Source organism: Odontesthes bonariensis, chromosome 12, assembly GCF_027942865.1.
Source record: "Odontesthes bonariensis isolate fOdoBon6 chromosome 12, fOdoBon6.hap1, whole genome shotgun sequence".
In the NCBI taxonomy this organism is placed as follows: Eukaryota; Metazoa; Chordata; class Actinopteri; order Atheriniformes; family Atherinopsidae; genus Odontesthes; species Odontesthes bonariensis.
The window spans coordinates 36818650-36838768 of record NC_134517.1 but is presented as its reverse complement, the minus strand read 5'-3'; the positions used below and the strand labels follow the sequence as shown (position 1 = coordinate 36838768).

The 20119-nt window shown below is 45.5% G+C and overlaps 1 protein-coding gene across 1 annotated transcript; it reads right to left on the bottom strand.

Annotated features, from left to right (window-relative positions):
- Positions 1 to 3334: 3334 nt before the first annotated feature.
- LOC142396061 (putative 2-ketogluconate reductase) lies at positions 3335 to 8679 on the bottom strand. The gene is made up of 5 exons (XM_075478602.1): positions 8289 to 8679; positions 7281 to 7452; positions 6226 to 6404; positions 3574 to 3670; positions 3335 to 3491 (listed from the first exon to the last, which is right to left on the bottom strand). The coding sequence occupies exons 1-5, from the start codon at positions 8677 to 8679 to the stop codon at positions 3335 to 3337; spliced, it is 996 nt and encodes a 331-aa protein (XP_075334717.1).
- Between the last annotated feature and the right edge of the window lie 11440 nt (positions 8680 to 20119).

The window sequence follows — 20119 nt, the reverse complement described above, 5'->3', positions numbered from 1 at the left end:
GGAGTAGTAGGGGTAGTATGCGGTGTCGAACACAGCCCAGGTCTGTGAGCCTCCGTTTTACTAAAGCTGGTGACAGGAAGTGTAGCGGTTCTGTTGGTCCACAGCACAAAGCACCCAGTTTAACAGTGAAGGGTGAAAAACCTGCAGAGTGATGATGCTCTTCACGCTGGTCCGTGTCCGTCTGCTCGGAGCTGATGATGTAAAGTTCGTCCCACAAAGCGGTCGTATTTAAGGTGAGAGACAAAGATCCTGTTCGATCAGAGCGGCCCGAAGCTGAGCCGATGACATCTGAGGAAAAGCTGAAGTCTCCACAGCTGTAAGTCAGATAGAACGGGCACGTCAGATGAATTATTAATTATTAAATAAAAGGGGAATCAGACCACAGCTGAAGTGCTGCAGCAGGTTTGTATCTCTTAAAGATTTATGGGAGGGAACACGTGAAAAGGAGTCGTGTTTTCAGAGTGGAAGCATCAGTGCACCTTCTGACCCGGCTGTCATTACTCTGGTGCTGCTTTCTTTAGTTAAACCGGCGAGTCGATCATTGGCCTCCGTCCTCTCCGTCAGACCGAGTCAGCTGAACACTTAATGAGAACATCCCTGCAGACTCATTCATGCTGGCAGAGTCAGTCGGATTCACACAAAGCTGAAAGTTATGCATCAGTGTTGCTCTGAAGCTCTGCTTGTAGTCCGGTTCACTGTGTACAAAAATGTACTTTTGTGGGAATTTTGGGGGGATTTGTTGACCTATACATTTTTGGAATCTGCAGACCTTGGGGATTCCAAAAACCAAATGTTGCCACTTGAACAGACACCTGTATGGCGGCCATTTTGGAATTTCAAAATGGGCGCCATATAATACAGAATTTCAGCTAACCTAAAAACTCAATTTAACATGCCAATCCTATGTTTTCTTGGTCAAGGAATCCAATGGTATATAAAATATCAAAAAATGGTTAACTTACAAGAGCGTGGTATTCTTGCATTCACCACAGGCAGAGGAATGAGGTCCTCAGGGATATCACAGACCATGTTTTTTCCTGATTTAAAAGGGTTCATAAAAGGGTTCTGGCTTGAATTTTGATATAAATTTCACTTTTCTATGTGGGACACGCTTTGTCCCAACTCTCAAGAATCAGTGATGTATGTTACATGAGGGGGCAGTAAGAAGAGTAGCGATTTTCTTTCCCACCCCTTGGGGGCGCCACAACACGATTCTGAGCATAATTTTGAAGTCACCGTTGGATTCCTTGACCAAGAAAACATAGGACCTGCATGTTAAATTGAATTTTTAGGTTGTTTAGAGGCCAAGGTAGCTGAAATTCTGTGTTTTATGGCGCCCGTTTTGAAATTCCAAAATGGCCGCCATACAGGTGTCTGTTGAAGTGGCAACATTGGTTTTTGGAATCCCCAAGGTCTGCAGATTCCAAAAATGTATAGGTCAACAAATCCCCCCAAAACACAGTGAACCTCACTAATGTTGTCAGCATTAAGGATGCCAAACACACACCGTGTCCTTTCTGAAACGTTTAAATGTAGTAAAGTCCAAAAAGCCGAAGCAGGGTGACGCCTGTGAAAGGATTGGCTCTGTTTCTGAGGTCCAAACTCACAGGAAGGGGTTCCTCCTGCGGTCTGAAGCCGTTCTGATCCTGATTACAGAGGAGCTGCAGCCGTCTGACTTTATGAGACTTTATGATCCCAGTCGACCCAAAGTGAGCCTCCACTCTGAGGTTGGGACCTGGAGAAATGTCGCATCAGTGCGCTGAACTGTTCAGAGACGCAGCAGGATGCAGCACAAATGTTCTGGTGTTTATCCGGTGCTGAAGGAGAGCTTCATGAAGCCTGAGACCCGCCTGCAGCTCGGGGAACTGAGAAGAACTTTTCTCCTGGTGAAACTCTCTCAGTTTTATTCCTTCTTCTCAGTTAAAGCTTTAAAACACCGTCTCCTCAGGGTTAGGGGTCACCCAACCCGATGGGATGGGAGCTGGACCCGGGAATGTAACACTGAGTGGACCAGAACCAGAACCTCCTCATGTACTGATGTCAGCTGAGGATTGTTGGAGCATCACAGTCCTGCCTTCTCTGGTCTTTGAGCCGGGCCAGAACCAGAACTCTGGCTGCCTTTGGCTCAGTCAGAACCAGAACTCTGGCTGTCTTTGGCTCAGTTGGACTTCTGTGTATAAATGGAACAAATCAATGTAGTTTGCGGCATGTTTAACTAAGTCTGAACAGAAGTCCCCTTCGTGGCGGTTCCTGCTGCAGCGGCCGGGCCGGGCCGGGCCGGGCCACGCAGACTCACCGGGTCGGGTCTACGCTGTCAGCGCTGGTGGAAAAGCAAACCCGTGAGGAGCTCCTGCAGAAGGTCACCAAACTGCTGTCCTCAGCAGCGACAGGTGAGCCGTCCCGTGATTTTACGGCGGGTAAAATGTCACCTGGAAGTTAATCACACCGTTAACATTTCCTCCTCCGGCTCGCCCCGTGATGCTGGTGACGTCTGCAGGACTCCAGCAGCACCGCTCACTCCGAGGTTCAGCTGCAGACACGCTCAGCAGCAAATGAAATGAGGGACGCTGCAGAACAATGCAACCATCTCAAGGACGGCTCCGGTTTTCAGCGAGGTCACATCTGCCACGTACTAATGTTCCCCTCGCCATATGGGACGCCTTCACAGTTTATAGGAGAAGCCCTGGGGGAGCCGGAGCCAGCCGGATCTGGCCACTCGGCGGGCTTCGGGGAGGCCCGCGCCCTTCATTTCCAGACAGCGTGACCTTTTTAAAATACAATCACAGAAAGTGAGTGGCAGCCGCGGCGCCGGCTGTCCCGTCAGTGCGTTCACTCTCAGGCGTCCAACAGGAAGTCAAACACAGCGCGGCCGCCAGCTTTATTCATTCAACAACCGGAGACACACAGTTACAACATTTTCTCACACATTAGAATGAATAATGAATCCTACAATTAAAGCGTGACATTAGGTATTTATTCTGTTTCTTATCTTTACTTCTCTGAGTGAGAATGAGTTACTGAGTCCCTGCAGCTGGACCGTCTTCTCTCCCATCCTGAAGCTTTCAGCCGTCGGTTAATCGATTAATCAGAAATTTAACCCTTTAGCTATAATAACTATTTATTTATCACGTGCTGAGGAATATCTCTGAAGCTTAAACATCCTCAGAGTGATGCTGAACTGAAAGTGTTCCCTTTCAACCATCATTTGAGCTTTTGGTTGAAGTTCGGCGCTTGGCAGAATCTGGGGAACATGACCTCTGACCTTTGACCTTTAGGGTCGGTGGAAAACGAGGCAGCGTGTTCCCGTTTCCCGTGTGCACGCCTGAATAAAACGTCACAGCGGTCGGACCTCGTTGGGAACGGGGGAGCCTCTCACTGCAGCCGCGGCGTTCTCCACCATGGTCTCCACCATCCGCCTGGCCGTGGCGTGCGTGTTGATCCCGATGTGCGGCGTGATGAGCACGTTGGGCAGGCGCAGGAGCGGGTGATTCCTGCTCGGAACAAGCAGAACGGCATCATTAGAGACTCCGGCCTGTGACTCCGTCGTGGAGGGAAGCTTCGGTGGCGTCGGACCTCGGCAGCGGTTCAGGATGAGTCACATCCAGCGCGGCGGCTCGGATGCTTCCCGCCTGCAGAGCGTGGAGCAGAGCGTCCTGGTCCACCACCTGACCTGAGACACGGGGGGAGCAGGGTTACCACGGTTACCCACGGCTCAGGAGCAGGCACGTCACCAGACACTTTTTACCGGGGCACGGGCCCCTGTAAACATTCCCACATACATCCTTCACACTAAGACTGTGTTCCAAACCGCCTACTTCTCCTACTAACTTTAACTTTTTTAAAGTTCCCGGATGCATACTAGATTCTCCTAAATGTTGGGTATGCATCATGAGGTCACTACTCATACTCAAACTACCCAAGATGCAACGTAACGTGACGTCACCGATCGTCACTTCCTGTCAAAACGGCAGTTTCAAGCTAGCTACAACGAGGGTAGGTTCACTTCCTGTTTTCAAAACAAAAGCACCAATTGTATGGTAATGGCTTTCCCTATGATAAAAGGCAACGGGTATTTTATTTTGTGAAAATAACAGGAAGTGCGTAAGCTCACTGCGGCTAGCTTTAGTAGCGCCGAATTCGTGGGAACAAAATTGTAAACAGCCGGTATTTTGTCAGGTTTTCAACACGTTGGGGATCTAAACGACTACTTTCTCTCCTGAAAATGTTTCAAATGTTGCTAAAGTTTACAGAGTTTAGAGCTTAAGGGAAATCAGCTTCAGGCCGGCTGATTTTGGCTCGGGCAGGAGCGAAATGCATTGTGGGTAAACGCTCTGCATACTGTCTGACCGATCAGTATGTAGTAGGCGGTTTCGAACACAGCCTAAGGTTGATGTGCCAAGGAAGAATAACACGGCACGATTTTCCCTATTTCAACCACGTAACCTACTTTAAAGCTGCACAGGTCTACCAAAGAGTGAAGTGTAGAGGTTGTATTCACAGGCGTTGGGTGCGTCTGTGCATGTTCAGTGAATGGACCGTGTGTATCAGAGTTGGAAGGTAAGATCCTGCGGCCCGCTCATCATATTTATTAGCGGACAGTAGCCACACATTGGGCCAATGGAAGCGTAGTCGGCTGTATGAACCAGTACACATTGATGGAATGCCGTCACTGTGGTCATGGACATCAGGAAATTCTTACAGAGTCAGAAGCAGCAAGGAGAACTGAGAATGAAGTGGAGGGAGGTGAGAGATTTGTTTTCTGTTGTGTTAAAGGGGAACTCCGGGGCATTTGAAGTGCGTTTCCATTGCTAGAGGTTGTCAAATACTGACAGTAGGACACAGAGAGGTGCAAATCTGCGCTCCCTGTGTGGAGATCGCGCTGTTTGCGCAGCCTGTCATGCGAGGCTAATACGTGGTGGCTAAGGGGCAATAATAAACCTTCCACGTAAAACAACAACTTGCACACAGCAGAAACGTCACACCACTTTATAAACCATCCGACAATAAAGTCACAAGCCTTACCATCAAAACCATATGCATGGTTCTCACATTACTGGCATGGGGACGTTACAAAACAACTTTATAAACAGCATGTCACTCACCGGCTGGTTGTACGCTCGCGCATGTGAAATATATTACTGGGCATGTATTGTTGTAATGTTTTAAATATTTGAACGCAGTTTTTCTAGAGAAGATAATTGTTTTGTATATGGGATTATCGTCCATCGACTCTTTTGGGCTTTCACATGCGCGAGCCTACAACCAGCCGGTGAGTTACATGCTGTTTATAAAGTTGTTTTGTAACGTCCCCATGCCAGTAATGTGAGAACCATGCATATGGTTTTGATGGTAAGGCTTGTGACTTTATTGTCGGATGGTTTCTAAAGTGGTGTGACGTTTCTGCAGTGTGCAAGTTGTTCTTTTACGTGGAAGGTTTATTATTGCCCCTTGGCCACCACGTATTTGGCTAGCATGACAGGCTGCGCAAACACCGCTATCTCCACACAGGGAGCGCAGATTTGCACCAGTCTGTGTCCTACTGTCAGTATTTGACAACCTCTAGCAATGGAAACGCACTTCAAATGCCCCGGAGTTCCCCTTTAACGCCCACACCGACCGATAGGCCGCTGTCATTTCTTACGCCAAATACACAACGTTTGCATTTAGGCTTAAACAGCGTCTGGTTCCATGGCAGATGAAAAACGGGAGACAGTATCCTATTATAGGCTACTCAATCAGGGGGATAACTTATCAGAACATATCAGGTGCTCTTAATTTAAGATTTTGACTTTTTCTTTTGCCATATTCCCTCTTGTAGAAGTATTTATTGACTGTGTTACAGTAAGATTAAAACCTGGACCTAGGACCTGGACTGAAATATTTTTCATTATTTAGTATCTGTTTAAAATTGTAATACTCTGCTTACTGTGTTTTTTAGTAATATTTCCTCTTGTAAAAGGCTGACTTGATTATGTTTGATGAGCTACAGAAGGAGGAATAGAAAAGCTAAATGGCTGAACTATAGCCTATAGCTCTGTTAAACCTGTTGAGGTTCATGCACATTTGAATAAATGTTCTTATAAATCCAGTACAGGTTCATTTTCTGTATACAGTACGGCAGTGTTGGTGGTGGTGTTCTGGCTGGGGGCCTGGGCCCCCGTACAGCTGTATGCCCAGCAGCGCCCCTGCTCAGGACTCACTTGAGGAGGAGGCCCGGCTTCTCACCTCTGCTGATGTTGACCAGCGTCGCCGTGGGCTTCATGAGGGACAGCTCTCTGCAGCCAATCAGGCCTCGTGTCTCTGAGGTCAGTTTGACCGCGATCAGCACGAAGTCGGAGCGTCTGAGCAGCTCATCCAGACTCCCGCAGAACGCCGCTCCCACTGCCTGCTCGTCCTCTGCGCTCCTGGGTGGAGAACAGAGAAGAAGAGCCGTTATCAGAACACGCCGGCGTACTGCAGAGGGAACGCCGCCGGGGTACAGCAGAGGGGGGAACGCCGCCGGGGTGCAGCAGAGGGGGGAACGCCGCCGGGGTGCAGCAGAGGGGGGAACGCCGCCGGGGTGCAGCAGAGGGAACGCCGCCGGCCTCCAGCAGAGGGAACGCCGCCGGCCTCCAGCAGAGGGAACGCCGCCGGCCTCCAGCAGAGGAAACGCCGCCGGCCTCCAGCAGAGGGAACGCCGCCGGGGTGCAGCAGAGGGAACGCCGCCGGCCTGCAGCAGAGGGAACGCCGCCGGGGTACAGTAGAGGGAACGCCGCCGGGGTACAGCAGAGGGAACGCCGCCTGGGTACAGCAGAGGGAACGCCTGCGGCGTGCAGCAGGGGGAACGCCGCCGGCCTGCAGCAGGGGGAACGCCGCCGGCCTGCAGCAGGGGGAACGCCGGCGGCGTGCAACAGGGGGAACGCCGGAGGCGTGCAGCAGGGGGAACGCCGCCGGCGTGCAGCAGGGGGAACGCCGCCGGCCTGCAGCAGGGGGAACGCCGGCGGCGTGCAACAGGGGGAACGCCGGAGGCGTGCAGCAGGGGGAACGCCGCCGGCGTGCAGCAGGGGGAACGCCGCCGGCGTGCAGCAGAGGGAACGCCGCCGGGGTGCAGCAGAGGGGGGAACGCCGCCGGCGTGCAGCAGGGGGAACGCCGCCTGGGTACAGCAGAGGGAACGCCGGCGCCGTGCAGCAGGGGGAACGCCGGCGCCGTGCAGCAGAGGGAACGCCGGCGCCGTGCAGCAGAGGGAACGCCGGTTAGGAAACCAGCAGCTTTTCATGCAGGCGGGCTCCCAGCTCCTTACCTTCGGGTCCTGTTGTGATAAACGACCTTCATCTCGAACCCTCTGCTCCTTTGGGCGATCTTGTAGCCAATCTCTCCCATCCCGATGATCCCGATAGTCGACCCCGTGACCTCCACTCCCATCAGGCTTTGTGGTATGCGGGTCGTGTTCGGGTCCACGGCGATCCGATGAGCTGGGAGCAGAGATAACAGAGTGATTTATTTCTGTGTTTCTTACAGCAGGAGGCAGAGATTCTCCTGACCTCAGATCCCAAACTGAATGTTGGGCTGGTTCTGCAGCTAAAGAAGCTTTTTATCATCTTAAACACTCATTCAGAGAAGCTCATCGATGCCTTCATCTCCAGCAGTTACCTACAGAGGTGCTGCTTTACCATCAGTCAGTAATATGAGCCCCAAACATCTCTGATCCCCTGGAACATAAACCAAACAGCACACAGAGGTCTGGAATCAGTTCGTAGAACCTCGAGCCCGATCCGGACCGGATGTACAACTGCAGCCACTTCTAAAGTCGGACTGAAATCTGCTGTTTTCCAGCATCTTTGAGCAGTTAAATGTGACATTTAATCAAATCAAATCTAATTTATTTGTACATTTCATATACAAAATAATTCAAAGTGCTTATAAATAAATAAAATAATAAAAATAATAAAAATATAAAAAATATAAATTAAAACAAAATAATAATAAAAGCATTGCAGCAGGGAGTGGAAGAAGCATTAAAATTACAGAATATAAAGAGAAACAAATAAAATGATTTAAATGAATTAAAAAACAAGCAACAGTCCAGATAAATTAAAAGATATCGTGCAGATTTCATGCATAGACACATGAGAAAAGAAATGTTTTTAACCTGGATTTAAAAATTAATTTAATGAATTTAATGAATTAACTTTATTAAACACGTCGGCTCCGTGTTTTTAAGCGTCTTAACGTCTTTTTTAAAGCCCTCCGAGCTGCTAATGTGCATGAAACGTGATGTTCAGACAGAGTTCTGAGTCTCTGATCTCACCATCAACGATCCTGCGAGCCGAGGCCAGCAGCAGGCCCATGGCCAGGTCCGCCGTGGAGTCGCTGACCACGCCCGGCGTGTTGGCCACCTTCACGCCCAGGCTGCGGATGAACGCCACGTCCAGGTGGTCCACGCCCACCCCGGCGCTGGCCACCACTTTGAGGGAGGGCAGCAGCCGGAGCAGCGCCGGCTCGGCCGGGGGGCAGAACTTCCAGTTCAGCAGAGCCTGGATCTTCGAGCCGTGGAGCTCCGGGTTCTGCAGGAAGTCTGCGAGGCAGACGATTTGGAAATGCTGCTTCACAATGTCGGCGAGCTCCTCCAGGTAGCCGTGATCCCCCCCGACCTCTGAGAGCAGCGCCCACGGCTTGTCCTGCTCCAACACCTGCTCCATCACAGCTCCAGTATGGAAGTTTTTCTGTGCCATCAGAGTTTGAATACGAATTTCTAATATTGAATTTTTACAGTATCCAAATCAGACTTTGAATTTAAAAAAAAAAAAAAATTCAATGGAAAAAAATTCAACTTCAAGGTAAACACAAGAAACTTGTGCTAAAGAAAAAAAATTTAAAAAAAGGACCAGACTCCCTATAATCCCTATACTCCCTATAATATAGATCTGTGAGCAGTGCTGACCAACATGTCATTGGGGTCATCAGGTGGGAACCTCCTTTCATCAGTGTTTCGTCTAGTTGGGCCCACGACACCTCCAGGAGGCTAGACAGTGATCACTGGCGTCCCAGAGTCACCCCCCTAATGCCAGCCATCACTGCTCCTCACACCACAACAACCATCTTATTATTTATTTATTTTTCCTCCCACAGCCACCAGCTACCGCAGCCTCTCCCCAACTGCACACCAGTCACAGCGGGGTGGGGATGCAAACCCTGGTTCGTGTAGGGGGTAATGAAAATATAGAGGGTGCCAGAGGTGGAGGCAGAACAAGACACACTAGCAGATTCAGCAGACAAACTCACCTAAACAGTCCTACAGTCACTAAGAATGCCAGCAAAAACAAAGCCATACAGGCCAACTCAAAGCCAACTCACCCAAAATGGCCGCCTGATTTCAAAAGGGTCACATGGGCCAAACCCTCCACTTAAATAGCTTGAACTTCTTCTTTGCTTTTTCAAAAGTCTGTTTACCCTAAGTGCTCCCCCTGCTGGGCCCCCAGCTGCTATTGCTTCTTCTAATCCAAATCCACTCACTGGACTTTACTGCTTTATCTGACACTTCCTTCACTATTTTCCTCACACTCTGTCCACTTACACCCAGCTCCCTCAACAACGAGACAACAGACTTTGCATCAAATCCTCTACATCCTACTTCCACTGGATAGATCAGCCATGTCCACCAACAGGTGATCCTGCTTCGGTGAGTGAGTTTACTTTATTTGCAATTTGTGTTAGTAAAATTAAGTAATAGATATTACTAATATCTATTGAGCTGATCTGTCCAATGGAGCGTAACTTGATTGGCTGCCGTTGGATGAATTGAGACAGGGATCGATTGCTTCTCCCTGTTTACCCGGATGTTGAGTCTGGTTCTTTTTCCATTTAATTTTTTTTCCATTGAATATTTTTTCCACTGAATTTTTTGAAGTTGAATTTTTTTCCTTTTTTTTTTTTTTTTTTTTTTTTTTTTTTTTTTTTTTTTTTTTTTTTTAACCGCCGAATTTTTTTTTCCACTGTTGGTTTTTCAAATTCAAAGTCTGACTTTGATGCTGTAAAAATTTGATATTAGAAATTCGTATTCAAACTCTGATGGCACAGAAAAACTTCCATACTCCAGCAGTTCCAACACAAAACCACCTTAAATTAGTAAAATAATACGACCTGAAGGGCTCCTTTGTGCTGAATGTGTCAGAAAGAGTACAGTTTCATGTTTCCCTGATTTAAACGGAGCGATTCAGATTCGAAGCAGAAAACTCTGAGAAACAGCCTCACCTGCTCGACTTGGACTCGTTTCTTTGGTCCGATGAGGCAGAATGTGAGAGCTGGTGAGGAAGATGAACCTTTGACCTGCGCGGTGTTGCATCAGCGGGCTGAGGTTACACATTAGGTAAGATGAGCTGCCGTGGAGCCGCACCGCGGGCCGCCTGCAGCAGGATAAACGCACAGCTTTATGATCACAAATAATGTATGACAGGAAGTGTAACTAAAGGCCGGAGCCTCTCTGACTGTCAACACACTTACTGCCGCCCATTAATAATGCAGCCAAGTGAGCTGCAGCGGAGCGCTAACTGTTGGACTAAAACTCCGAAAAGCAGCCGGAGATGCATCAGCTGTCAGTTTTACAACTTCTTTATCAACCGATCGTTTTGTGTTTGCTGCATCGGCCTTAAAAGCTGCCGTTTACACCCCAGCAGCTGAGGTCACTGCTGCCCATCGTTTATTCACAGGCCGGTTATTCTATCAGAGAATTCACCAAAAAAAACTTTAACTCTGTTCTTTAAGAGGTGAATCATTTGTGAGTACAGGAACATGTGAACACGGTGGACAGAAATACAATCTAAGTTTCAAGTCTCAAGTTAGTCTCAAGTCTTAGCTTTCAAGTCTAAAGTAATTTTTTCTTGGTTAAGTCAAAGTCGAGTCACCTTATTATTGACATTTTACCTGCAGAATCTGATCTTAATAAAGTGAAAACACAAAGATATAAGTAACTGTCAGTAAACATCATTGGCCAATGTGTCCAACCTGTCCACCCCGTATCATATCAAGCTAACGTTAGCTAACTACCGGCTAGGCTAACAGGATAATATTAGCTCATTTAACAGCACTCACTGGTCAGAATGGATCTTTAAATGACGAACAAAGTTGTCGTCTGGCTGTCTGAGATGTTGATGCCGCATGTCTTGCACTGCGCTGTTCGTCTTTTGCCGTCAAAATGGTGATTACGAAAGCCGAAGACAACGACTCTCGGTCCCGCTGACATGTTGATGCATATCTGATATGAGTTTATTCTCTCCAATAAACACTAAGGTATGCAGAGAGGGCATGGCTGATGGACAGGGTAGGGATCCAATCATGACGCCATTCTCAGCCTGCGCTCCTACCGGGTAATCCATGTTATTTATTTATTCATTTTATATTCAAACTGAAAACATGAACTGAATAACGCTCAAGTCATTCAAGTCATCGTGTCTCAAGTCAAGTGCCGAGTCTTTAACCTCCAAGTCCGAGTCGAGTCTCAAGTCTTTTATTTTTTGCCAAGTCAAGTCACAAGTCATCAGAACAGCGACTTGAGTCCAAGTCACAGTAGCCCCTTTCACACTGAGGAATAACCCACGTTTAATCCGTGAATTTAGCGTGTCTGCTGTTCCTTTCACACTGCCGACCCGGGCTGCCGCGTCAACTCGACTCGCCTTTCGACCCGCGTCGGACCCTAGTCTTTTTGCCGAGCCGAGTTTGATGTGAACGCAATCCACGCGGGTCGGACGTGAGGAGTTTAAAAGACAGAATGGACAGCTGATTCAGAACAACAGCGACAGGTGAGGACAAGTTTTACTCTGTTTTAGCCTACATCAAGTTCGAGACATTTTTGAAGATGGCCAACAGGGGAGACAAGGAGGTCCGCGAGCTCCTCAGCCTCCGAGCAGAGGACGTTATTTACCGCCACATGTCGGGGACGGTGAAAGATGGACCTCTGCTGGAAGGGCTGGCGAGAAAGATGGGAGAGCGCGGTTTCCCACGCAGCAAGAAGCAGGTGACCAACAAACTAAAGGCCATGAGGAAAAAGTTCCATGCTGTTAATGACCACAACGGCAGGAGTGGCGGAGGGCGATTGGACTGGCCATATTTTCACATGTGCCACGCCATCTGGGGAGGAAGCCACTCTGTATTTAACCCTACCTCCGAAGGGTTTCACTTCTTAAAATATAATGTCAGTAAACCAGGTAGTTCAGATTCTTCCTGGTTTATCATCAGCTGCTGCGGTCAGTGTTTCACTTTGGGAAAAGAAGGTAACAGAAAGTTGGCTTTTTTAAATGATTAACTGTGGGGCCATCGTCTGTTAATGTTCTGTTGTGTTATAACTCGGTATTTCCCTTTAAAGGCACCGTGGTTCCTTTCACTGCTCAGCAGAGCAGCAGGAAGGTTCAGCTGAGACTTCAGGGTCAGAGTGCTGAAGTATAATCTGTTTTTCTGATCAAAACGGAAATAGATGTCCTTTTTCCATTTTTCGTTTTAAACCGAAAATGGAAAAACGGATTTTACTATCTTCATAGAAATTTAAAAAAAAAATCAAATAACTAATCAAAAAATCAAATTTGGTTTTTGGAAATTACTTTTTTAATTTTTCGTTTCTTACATACGAACGGAAGTGACCGTTAACAACGTCAAAATAAAAGTAGCACGCCAATTTAATATCGAACATATTCACCACTTTTTATACACCCATTGTGGGTTGTGGGCTGAATTTATTTTAGTTAAGTGAAACTACAACAGCTGGTTGTTTGGGAGAACGTGATAGCCTATATAAAATTATGATAAGCTACAAAAAAGTGATCACAGCCAAATGTGACCAAAGATGAGGCTGGCCTTCCATTTCTGACAGCTGAACATTGCACATTTACTAACCTTAAACAAAATAAACGAGAGCATCAACCGTCTTTTTTTTTTTTCTTCTTAACCCTCCTGTTGTCTTATGGGTCCAAAGTGAGCCACCACCATGTTTATCTGTAGAAAAAACACCTTCAACTATCTTTTTCCAACTTGAAATGTTATGACTTTTCCTAAAGGGACCCCATCATTAGAAAAAGTCAGACTTTATTTTTGTTTCTGTTTCCATGTGGGCTGTACACCACTAGGGTACAAAGATGGTCTTATGGGTCATTTTTGACTCGTGAATTATAAAAACATTTAAACACCAGAAAAAAGTTCACTGTTTTTTTCCCTTTCAATATAATTAATTCAGAAGTAATTACTTCACATTTATATAATAGCAATAATAAACCTTTATTATGTAAAAGAAAACTGAGAAAACAAGAAAACTGTTGGTCCAACTGACAGATGGTTTGTGGTAAAAAAAAAAAAAAGTGTAATCCTGAAAACTGGTGATTGTCTTTTTGTATTGTGAAACAAAAAATAAATGATAAAACATGTATTGAGTTGAGTTGAATAGATAAATAACAGGTGGTTTCATCATACAAAATAGATTTTGGATTTAAAATTCAATTAAGTTGCTTTATTTTGGGGCTTTGGTAGGGCGGGTCATTTTTTACCCATAGGACAAAGGGAGTAAACAGAATGTTAAGACCGCACAAAGGGTTAAAAGATGTTTTATATTGTTTTCATATAATTTGCTGATGGCATTTTTTTTGTTTTGACAGAAAAACGGATTATACCTCAGTACCCTGACCCTCTGTGCTCATCAGCATCGTTTCTCTGACCGCATTCAGACGGCAGCAGAGCAACATCCTCATATCCTCTGCTGGTGAGCCTGCTGATGAGCCTGCTGGTGAGCCTGCAGATGAGCCTGCAGGTGAGCCTGCAGATGAGCCTGCTGATGAGCCTGCTGATGAGCCTGCTGGTGAGCCTGCTGATGAGCCTGCTGGTGAGCCTGCTGATGAGCCTGCTGGTGAGCCTGCTGATGAGCCTGGTGGTGAGCCTGCAGGTGAGCCTGCTGGTGAGCCTGCTGGTGAGCCTGCAGGTGAGCCTGCAGGTGAGCCTGCTGATGAGCCTGCAGATGAGCCTGCTGGTGAGCCTGCTGATGAGCCTGCTGGTGAGCCTGCTGGTGAGCCTGCTGATGAGCCTGCTGGTGAGCCTGCTGATGAGCCTGCTGATGAGCCTGCAGAGACCCTGCAGGCTCACCTCCATTTCCTGTTCAATGAGAAGAGCTACCAGCAGATTCTTATAAATGATTTGGATTGCGATGGTTGTTGTAGGTCAGGGGTGCTCACACTTTTTCAGCATGCGAGCTACTTATAAAATGACCAAGTCACAAAGATCTACCCACTACAAAAAATGCAAAACATATATTTATTTTTAATATATTTATTGAGGATTCTTTATGTACGATGTGTGTTGATGTACCTTGCGTAACCGCATGAGCAAATATTGCACAACACAACTTAATTAACTATGAACATTTATTGTGAAAGTGCCTAAACAAACTAAAACCTGTTCCCTAATTAATAAATAAATTATTAATAATGAATTAACTGAACAATTAAGAAATTATAGTGTAAAGGAAATGGCATTTAAAGTGTTTGCTCTTCAAAGGGAACACCAAGAGTTGTGAGAAGTTCGGTTTAATATTTTCTCTTTTGAGGGGGAGGAAATTAATCACATTAATCTGTGCTTTTAGCCATTTAAAGCCGCTCTTACAATATACAAAAGCCTCTTTTACCATCTCTCCGTCTTGGAAGGACTTTGTGTTATTTTTTTGTCATTAAAGTGTTTATTTAATTATTCATACACACCTAAACAAAACATTGCAACTAGAAAACAAACACTGACACCAACATCAACAGACAGTATATCCAGCTTATAGCCCTGTACACAAAGACCTCCTGCACATAGACTCTTCTTTTGTTTGTTTTTTACATTTTACATTTTGCATTGATCAGCACCATATCTACAAATTTTCATTTTCCATACCTACAAAAAAATACGTCCCCAGGCCCTCCTAACATGTTCCTCTTCATTGTTAACTCTAGCCAACATGCGTTCATATGATGCAACTTCTGACATCATTTCCATCCACTTTTTAACATCTGGGGCGACTGTACTCTTCCATACTCTGAGGATCGTTCGGGCAGCTGTGACCATTCCAACTTTTAAAATCCCTCTTTCATATTTAGATATATTTAGGATTCCTGTTTGGCCCCCTAACAAACACAGTTTTGGTGATACAGGTACTGCCACACCCAGCCATTTACTCACATGGTTCAATACTTTCTCCCAAAACGGGTACACTGGTTTACATCCCCAAATCACATGTAAAAAAGTCCCTATCTCACTCTGACATTTCCAACATTAATTATTTCCTATTAAGCCCATTCGATGTTGCTTTGAAGGAGTAAAATAAAATCTATGAATTATCTTGTACTGAATAAATTTCCCCCTCGCCTCTCTCATGTGTTTCTCTGTATTTGATAAGATATTTAACCAGTCCTCCTCACTTAAATCACACCCTAGGTCTTTCTGCCAAACTATCCTCAGATTTTTACATGTATCTTTTTGTAAACCATTAAAGGAGAATTCCGGCATTTTTACAAACATATCCCATCTCTTGGAGACCAAGGAAAGTTGGCCAAAGGGAAAAACGCGAGAAATTTTCATGCCCGCTGCGCAAAGTTGTCCGATTTGACCGAATTGGCCGTGGTGTCAGTAGCAATACAATTCAACCCAGCGGCTAACCATACCATTAGCTAGCACAGACATGATACATTTTGAGATTTCAAAAACAGCGTACTTACCTTTCTCAGCTTCCGTGTTCCACAGGCGTGCGCACAAATTAATCGATCGCCGAAACCATACACTATAGTATTCCAAAATTGTCTTTTTGTCCACCAAAAACGACCCTCGGGAACCGAACTACACATTGCCATGTTTGTTATTGTTTCCTATCGAACAGCTGACTCGTTTCAACACCCATTTTCGCCGTGATGTCATGACGTGTCACATGACTGCTGGAAGGAGCGCACCTTCGCCCATTATTCAGCTGCGGGAGATAAGAACCCTCGGGATTTTTTTGGAAGCAATTTCGAGATGGATAGTTGGTCAGATTCTGATGTTGGAATGGAAGAGTTTGACGAGTTTGATGGTCGGGGTTATCTTTTTGAACCAGAATACACTGATGAAGAGTTGTTGGCACAAGATGCAGCGAGGATGGCTCAAAACGATGATCCAGAAACGGGAGCTGCTGCTAGGTCACGCATTGGGGAGACATGGTGGTGCAGATGTGGACATTGTATTGCACTGACCACAGAGGAAGACAGTACTTTAAAGTATGGTGTCCCTCAAGGATCAATTCTTGGTCCCATTTTGTTTTTGCTGTACATCAGCCCTCTTGGCAAAGTCATTAGTAATTTTAAAAATGTCTCCTATCATTTTTATGCTGATGACATTCAATTGTATTTTTCTTTTAAGGAGTCAGAGTTGCACAAACTGTCTGAGCTATTGGATTGTCTCTCAAACATAAATAACTGGCTCACTGAAAACTGCCTCCAGTTAAATAGCAAAAAGACTGAGACTCTGATTATTGCTCCAGAGCAAAAAATTCCCCTGGTCCTGAATCACCTCGGTTCTCTGGGCTCGTCCGTTCAGTCGAGCATCAGGAATCTTGGTGTCTGGTTTGGTCAGTCTTTGTCTCTTGACTGCCATTCTAGGCACTTAGTAAAAAACTGCTTTTATCATTTAAGAAATATTGCAAAGTTAAGGCCAATCCTGTCCAATTCTGACCTGGAGATTGTGATTCACGCTTTTATCTCTTCACGTTTGGATTATTGCAATTCTCTTTTTATTTGTTTTAAATCGTCTTCAAATGGTCCAAAATGCAGCAGCTCGACTTTTAACAGGATCAAGCAGACGGACTCATATTAAGCCTATTTTATCTTCATTGCATTGGCTGCCGATCAAATATCGTATAGATTTTAAAGTTTTGGTGTTGACTTTTAGAGCCCTGCAGGGGCAGAACCCGGTTATGTCTCTGACCTGCTGTGTCCCTACAGCTCCGGCCGCTCCCTTCGGTCCTCAGGCCAGAACCTCCTCATGATCCCAAGGACTTCCTTTAAAACTAGAGGTGACTTGTCTTTCCAGGCTTTTGCTGCTAAATTATGGAACAAGCTGCCTGTGTCCCTTCGTGAGCTGGAGTCTGTGGATTCTTTTAAAAAGCAGTTGAAGACATTCTTTTTTAGACAGGCGTTTAGTTGATTGGCTCGATGTCACTTTTATTGTGTATCCATATCTTGGTGGTTTTGTTTTACTGTGTAAAGCACTTTGTGATTTTTATCTGTGAAGGGTGCTATATAAATAAAAGTTCTTCTTCTTCTACTTTGGAATACTATAGTGTATGACTTCGGTGATCGATTAATTTGTGCGCACGCCTGTGGAACACGGAAGCTGAGAGAGGTAGGTGCGCTGTTTTTGAAATCTCAAAATGTATAATGTCTGTGCTAGCTAACGGTATGGTTAGCCGCTGGGTTGAATTGTATTGCTACTGACACCACGGCCAATTCGGTAAAAAGTATTTTGATACAAGTTAAGAGCCTCAGGAAAGGTTAAAAGCTTGCCCGATAGAGCCCGCTTTCATGGAAATCAGCGCAATCGGACAACTTTGCGCAGCGGGCATGAAAATTTCTCGCGTTTTTCCCTTTGGCCAACTTCCCTGGGTCTCCAAAAGATGGGATATGTTTGTAAAAATGCCGGAATTCTCCTTTAAATGTTTTGTAGAATATGGCTGCTCTGTGTGCTATACTGGGTAGGTCCAAAACTTCCATCAGTGTATTCTTATTATGACTAAATTCTTCGTGTTTTTAACGTTGGCGTGACTCACCCGGAACGATGCTTCGGTGGCTGCTTTCGCTTTTGAAGTATGTTGTGTGAAAAATGATGGGATTTTAGTTCATCAACCTTTCTCTTTCTCAGCTCGCTTTTCGGCGGGAAGTCGTTGTCGTATTTGCCACTAACAGTCCGAAAATGCCACTCCACATTTCCCTACTTTGGTATTGCGACGGTAGACTGGCAGATGAGGCAAACGCACTTGGAAAATGACATCGTGGAAAAAAAAGTCCCCCTCCCATACCGTAGAAAAGTGACACGTTTTTGTCTTCTTACTTGGTCCAACAACTCATTTTTGAAGGTCATAAGATTTCTTTATCTTTAAAATTGGAGATAACTCACTGATGTGCTAGTTTTGCTGCACTTAGCGTCCTTTTGCGCATGCGTGGTGACCCAACGGTCAGAAAAACTCAGTTGTCATCTGATTATCTGCCCTGTATGTCAGTCAAAAAAAAAAAAAAAAGACTATTTATTTAACCCTTTGTGCGGTCTTAACATTGTGTTTACTCCCCTTGTCCTACGGGTCAAAAATGAGCCGCCCTACCAAAGCCCCAAAATAAAGCAACTTAATTGAATTTTAAATCCAAAATCTATTATGTATGATGAAGCCACCTGTTATTTATCTATTCAACTCAACTCAATACATTTTTTATCATGTATTTTTTGTTACACAATACAAAAAGACTATCACCAGTTTTCAGGATTACACTTTTTTTTTTTTTTGGTCAGTTGGACCAACAGTTTTCTTGTTTTCTCAGTTTTCTTTTACATAATAAAGGTTTATTATTGCTATTATATAAATGTGAAGTAATTACTTCTGAATTAATTATATTGAAAGGGAAAAAAACAAAGTGAACCTTTTTCTGGTGTTTAAATGTTTTTATAATTCACGGGTCAAAAATGACCCATAAGACAATCTTTGTACCCTAGTGGTGTACAGCCCACATGGAAACATAAACAAAAATAAAGTGTGACTTTTTCTAATGATGGGGTCCCTTTAGGAAAAGTCATAACATTTCAAGTTGGAAAAAGATAGTTTAAGGTATTTTTTCTACAGCTAAACATGGTGGTGGCTCACTTTGGACCCATAAGACAACAGGAGGGTTAAAGTCATGCGATCTACCGATACTACCTTTGCGATCGACGTATTGAGCACCCCTGTTGTAGGTCGTGTCAGCTTTTCAGATTATTGGTGTTCACAGATGGCCTTATCAGTTATGATCATGTTTAACTGGGTTTAACATCCAAATTAGAAAGTTTGATCAGTTATAGATGGTCTGACAGCCTGCATAAAGTTCTGATTAAATATAATTTCCTTAGTTTAGTCATTATTCTGGCCTACACGCTGAGCTCATGTAGGCGGCTGATTCTGACACTAACCACGGGGTCAGGTGGTGTTTTATTTGTACGAAGGAGATAAAAGAGAAAGGACGAGGAGAGACGGGGGGGGGCACACCACCCAGCCGGTAAACCGTCAGAAAATAACATCTGCTGAAAAAAATCTCCAAAAGAGAAAGAAAACTAATCGAGAAAAATAAATCAGGAAAATCAAGCTGTGTGGGCGACAATGAGAAGTGATGAAAAACAGGTTAATCACAGAAAATAAAACCTTGTAAAAACACAGAATTAAAGATTTAATTCGGTCCTTGCGAACAGGGAAGCTGTGTGTTACAGCTCATCCCGCTGTGGTGATGGAGGACTCTGACTCCCTGAAACCGAACGTCCCCCTGAGGGAGCCGCTGGATGAAATGAAGTGTTGATGGTGGAGGTTTGACTTTCCCCGACACGTGCCTGCGCCCCACCATCAGACTCAGGCAGTAGCACCGGCGCCTGAGGTCACGGCCGACACGGGCGGCCCTAATCAGGCCATGTGGAAACCCTTTGGGGTCGGCCATAATAAAGCAGCGCAGCCACATCCGGGAGCAGCGGCTCTTATTTCACGCCTGACGTCCCACGTCTTGGAAATAATCTGAAGGGCGCCCTTGTCCGCGGACAAGTGTTCGTAATTCCAGAGGATACTGTGAGAGAAGAAGGGGGTTTCCGTGGTTACCGTGAGGGAGAGATGGCATTGAAACAGCTCCGCCTCCATCGGCTGCAGGAGTCACTTTGATGAGATGAAAGTGGGAAAACCATCGATTCAGTTCAATAATGCCTCTTTCATTTCTGAAGGGACACTTCATCGATGCAGAATATATTTTATTAAGTGTGCACGATTAATATTATCGACAGATAACAGAAGTTATGCACTGACTCTCTCCCCTGATGTCAGTGATCCATCCCACGAAGTGCAACAACATGTCCGGTGACTGAGCTGTACCAGTGGAGACATTT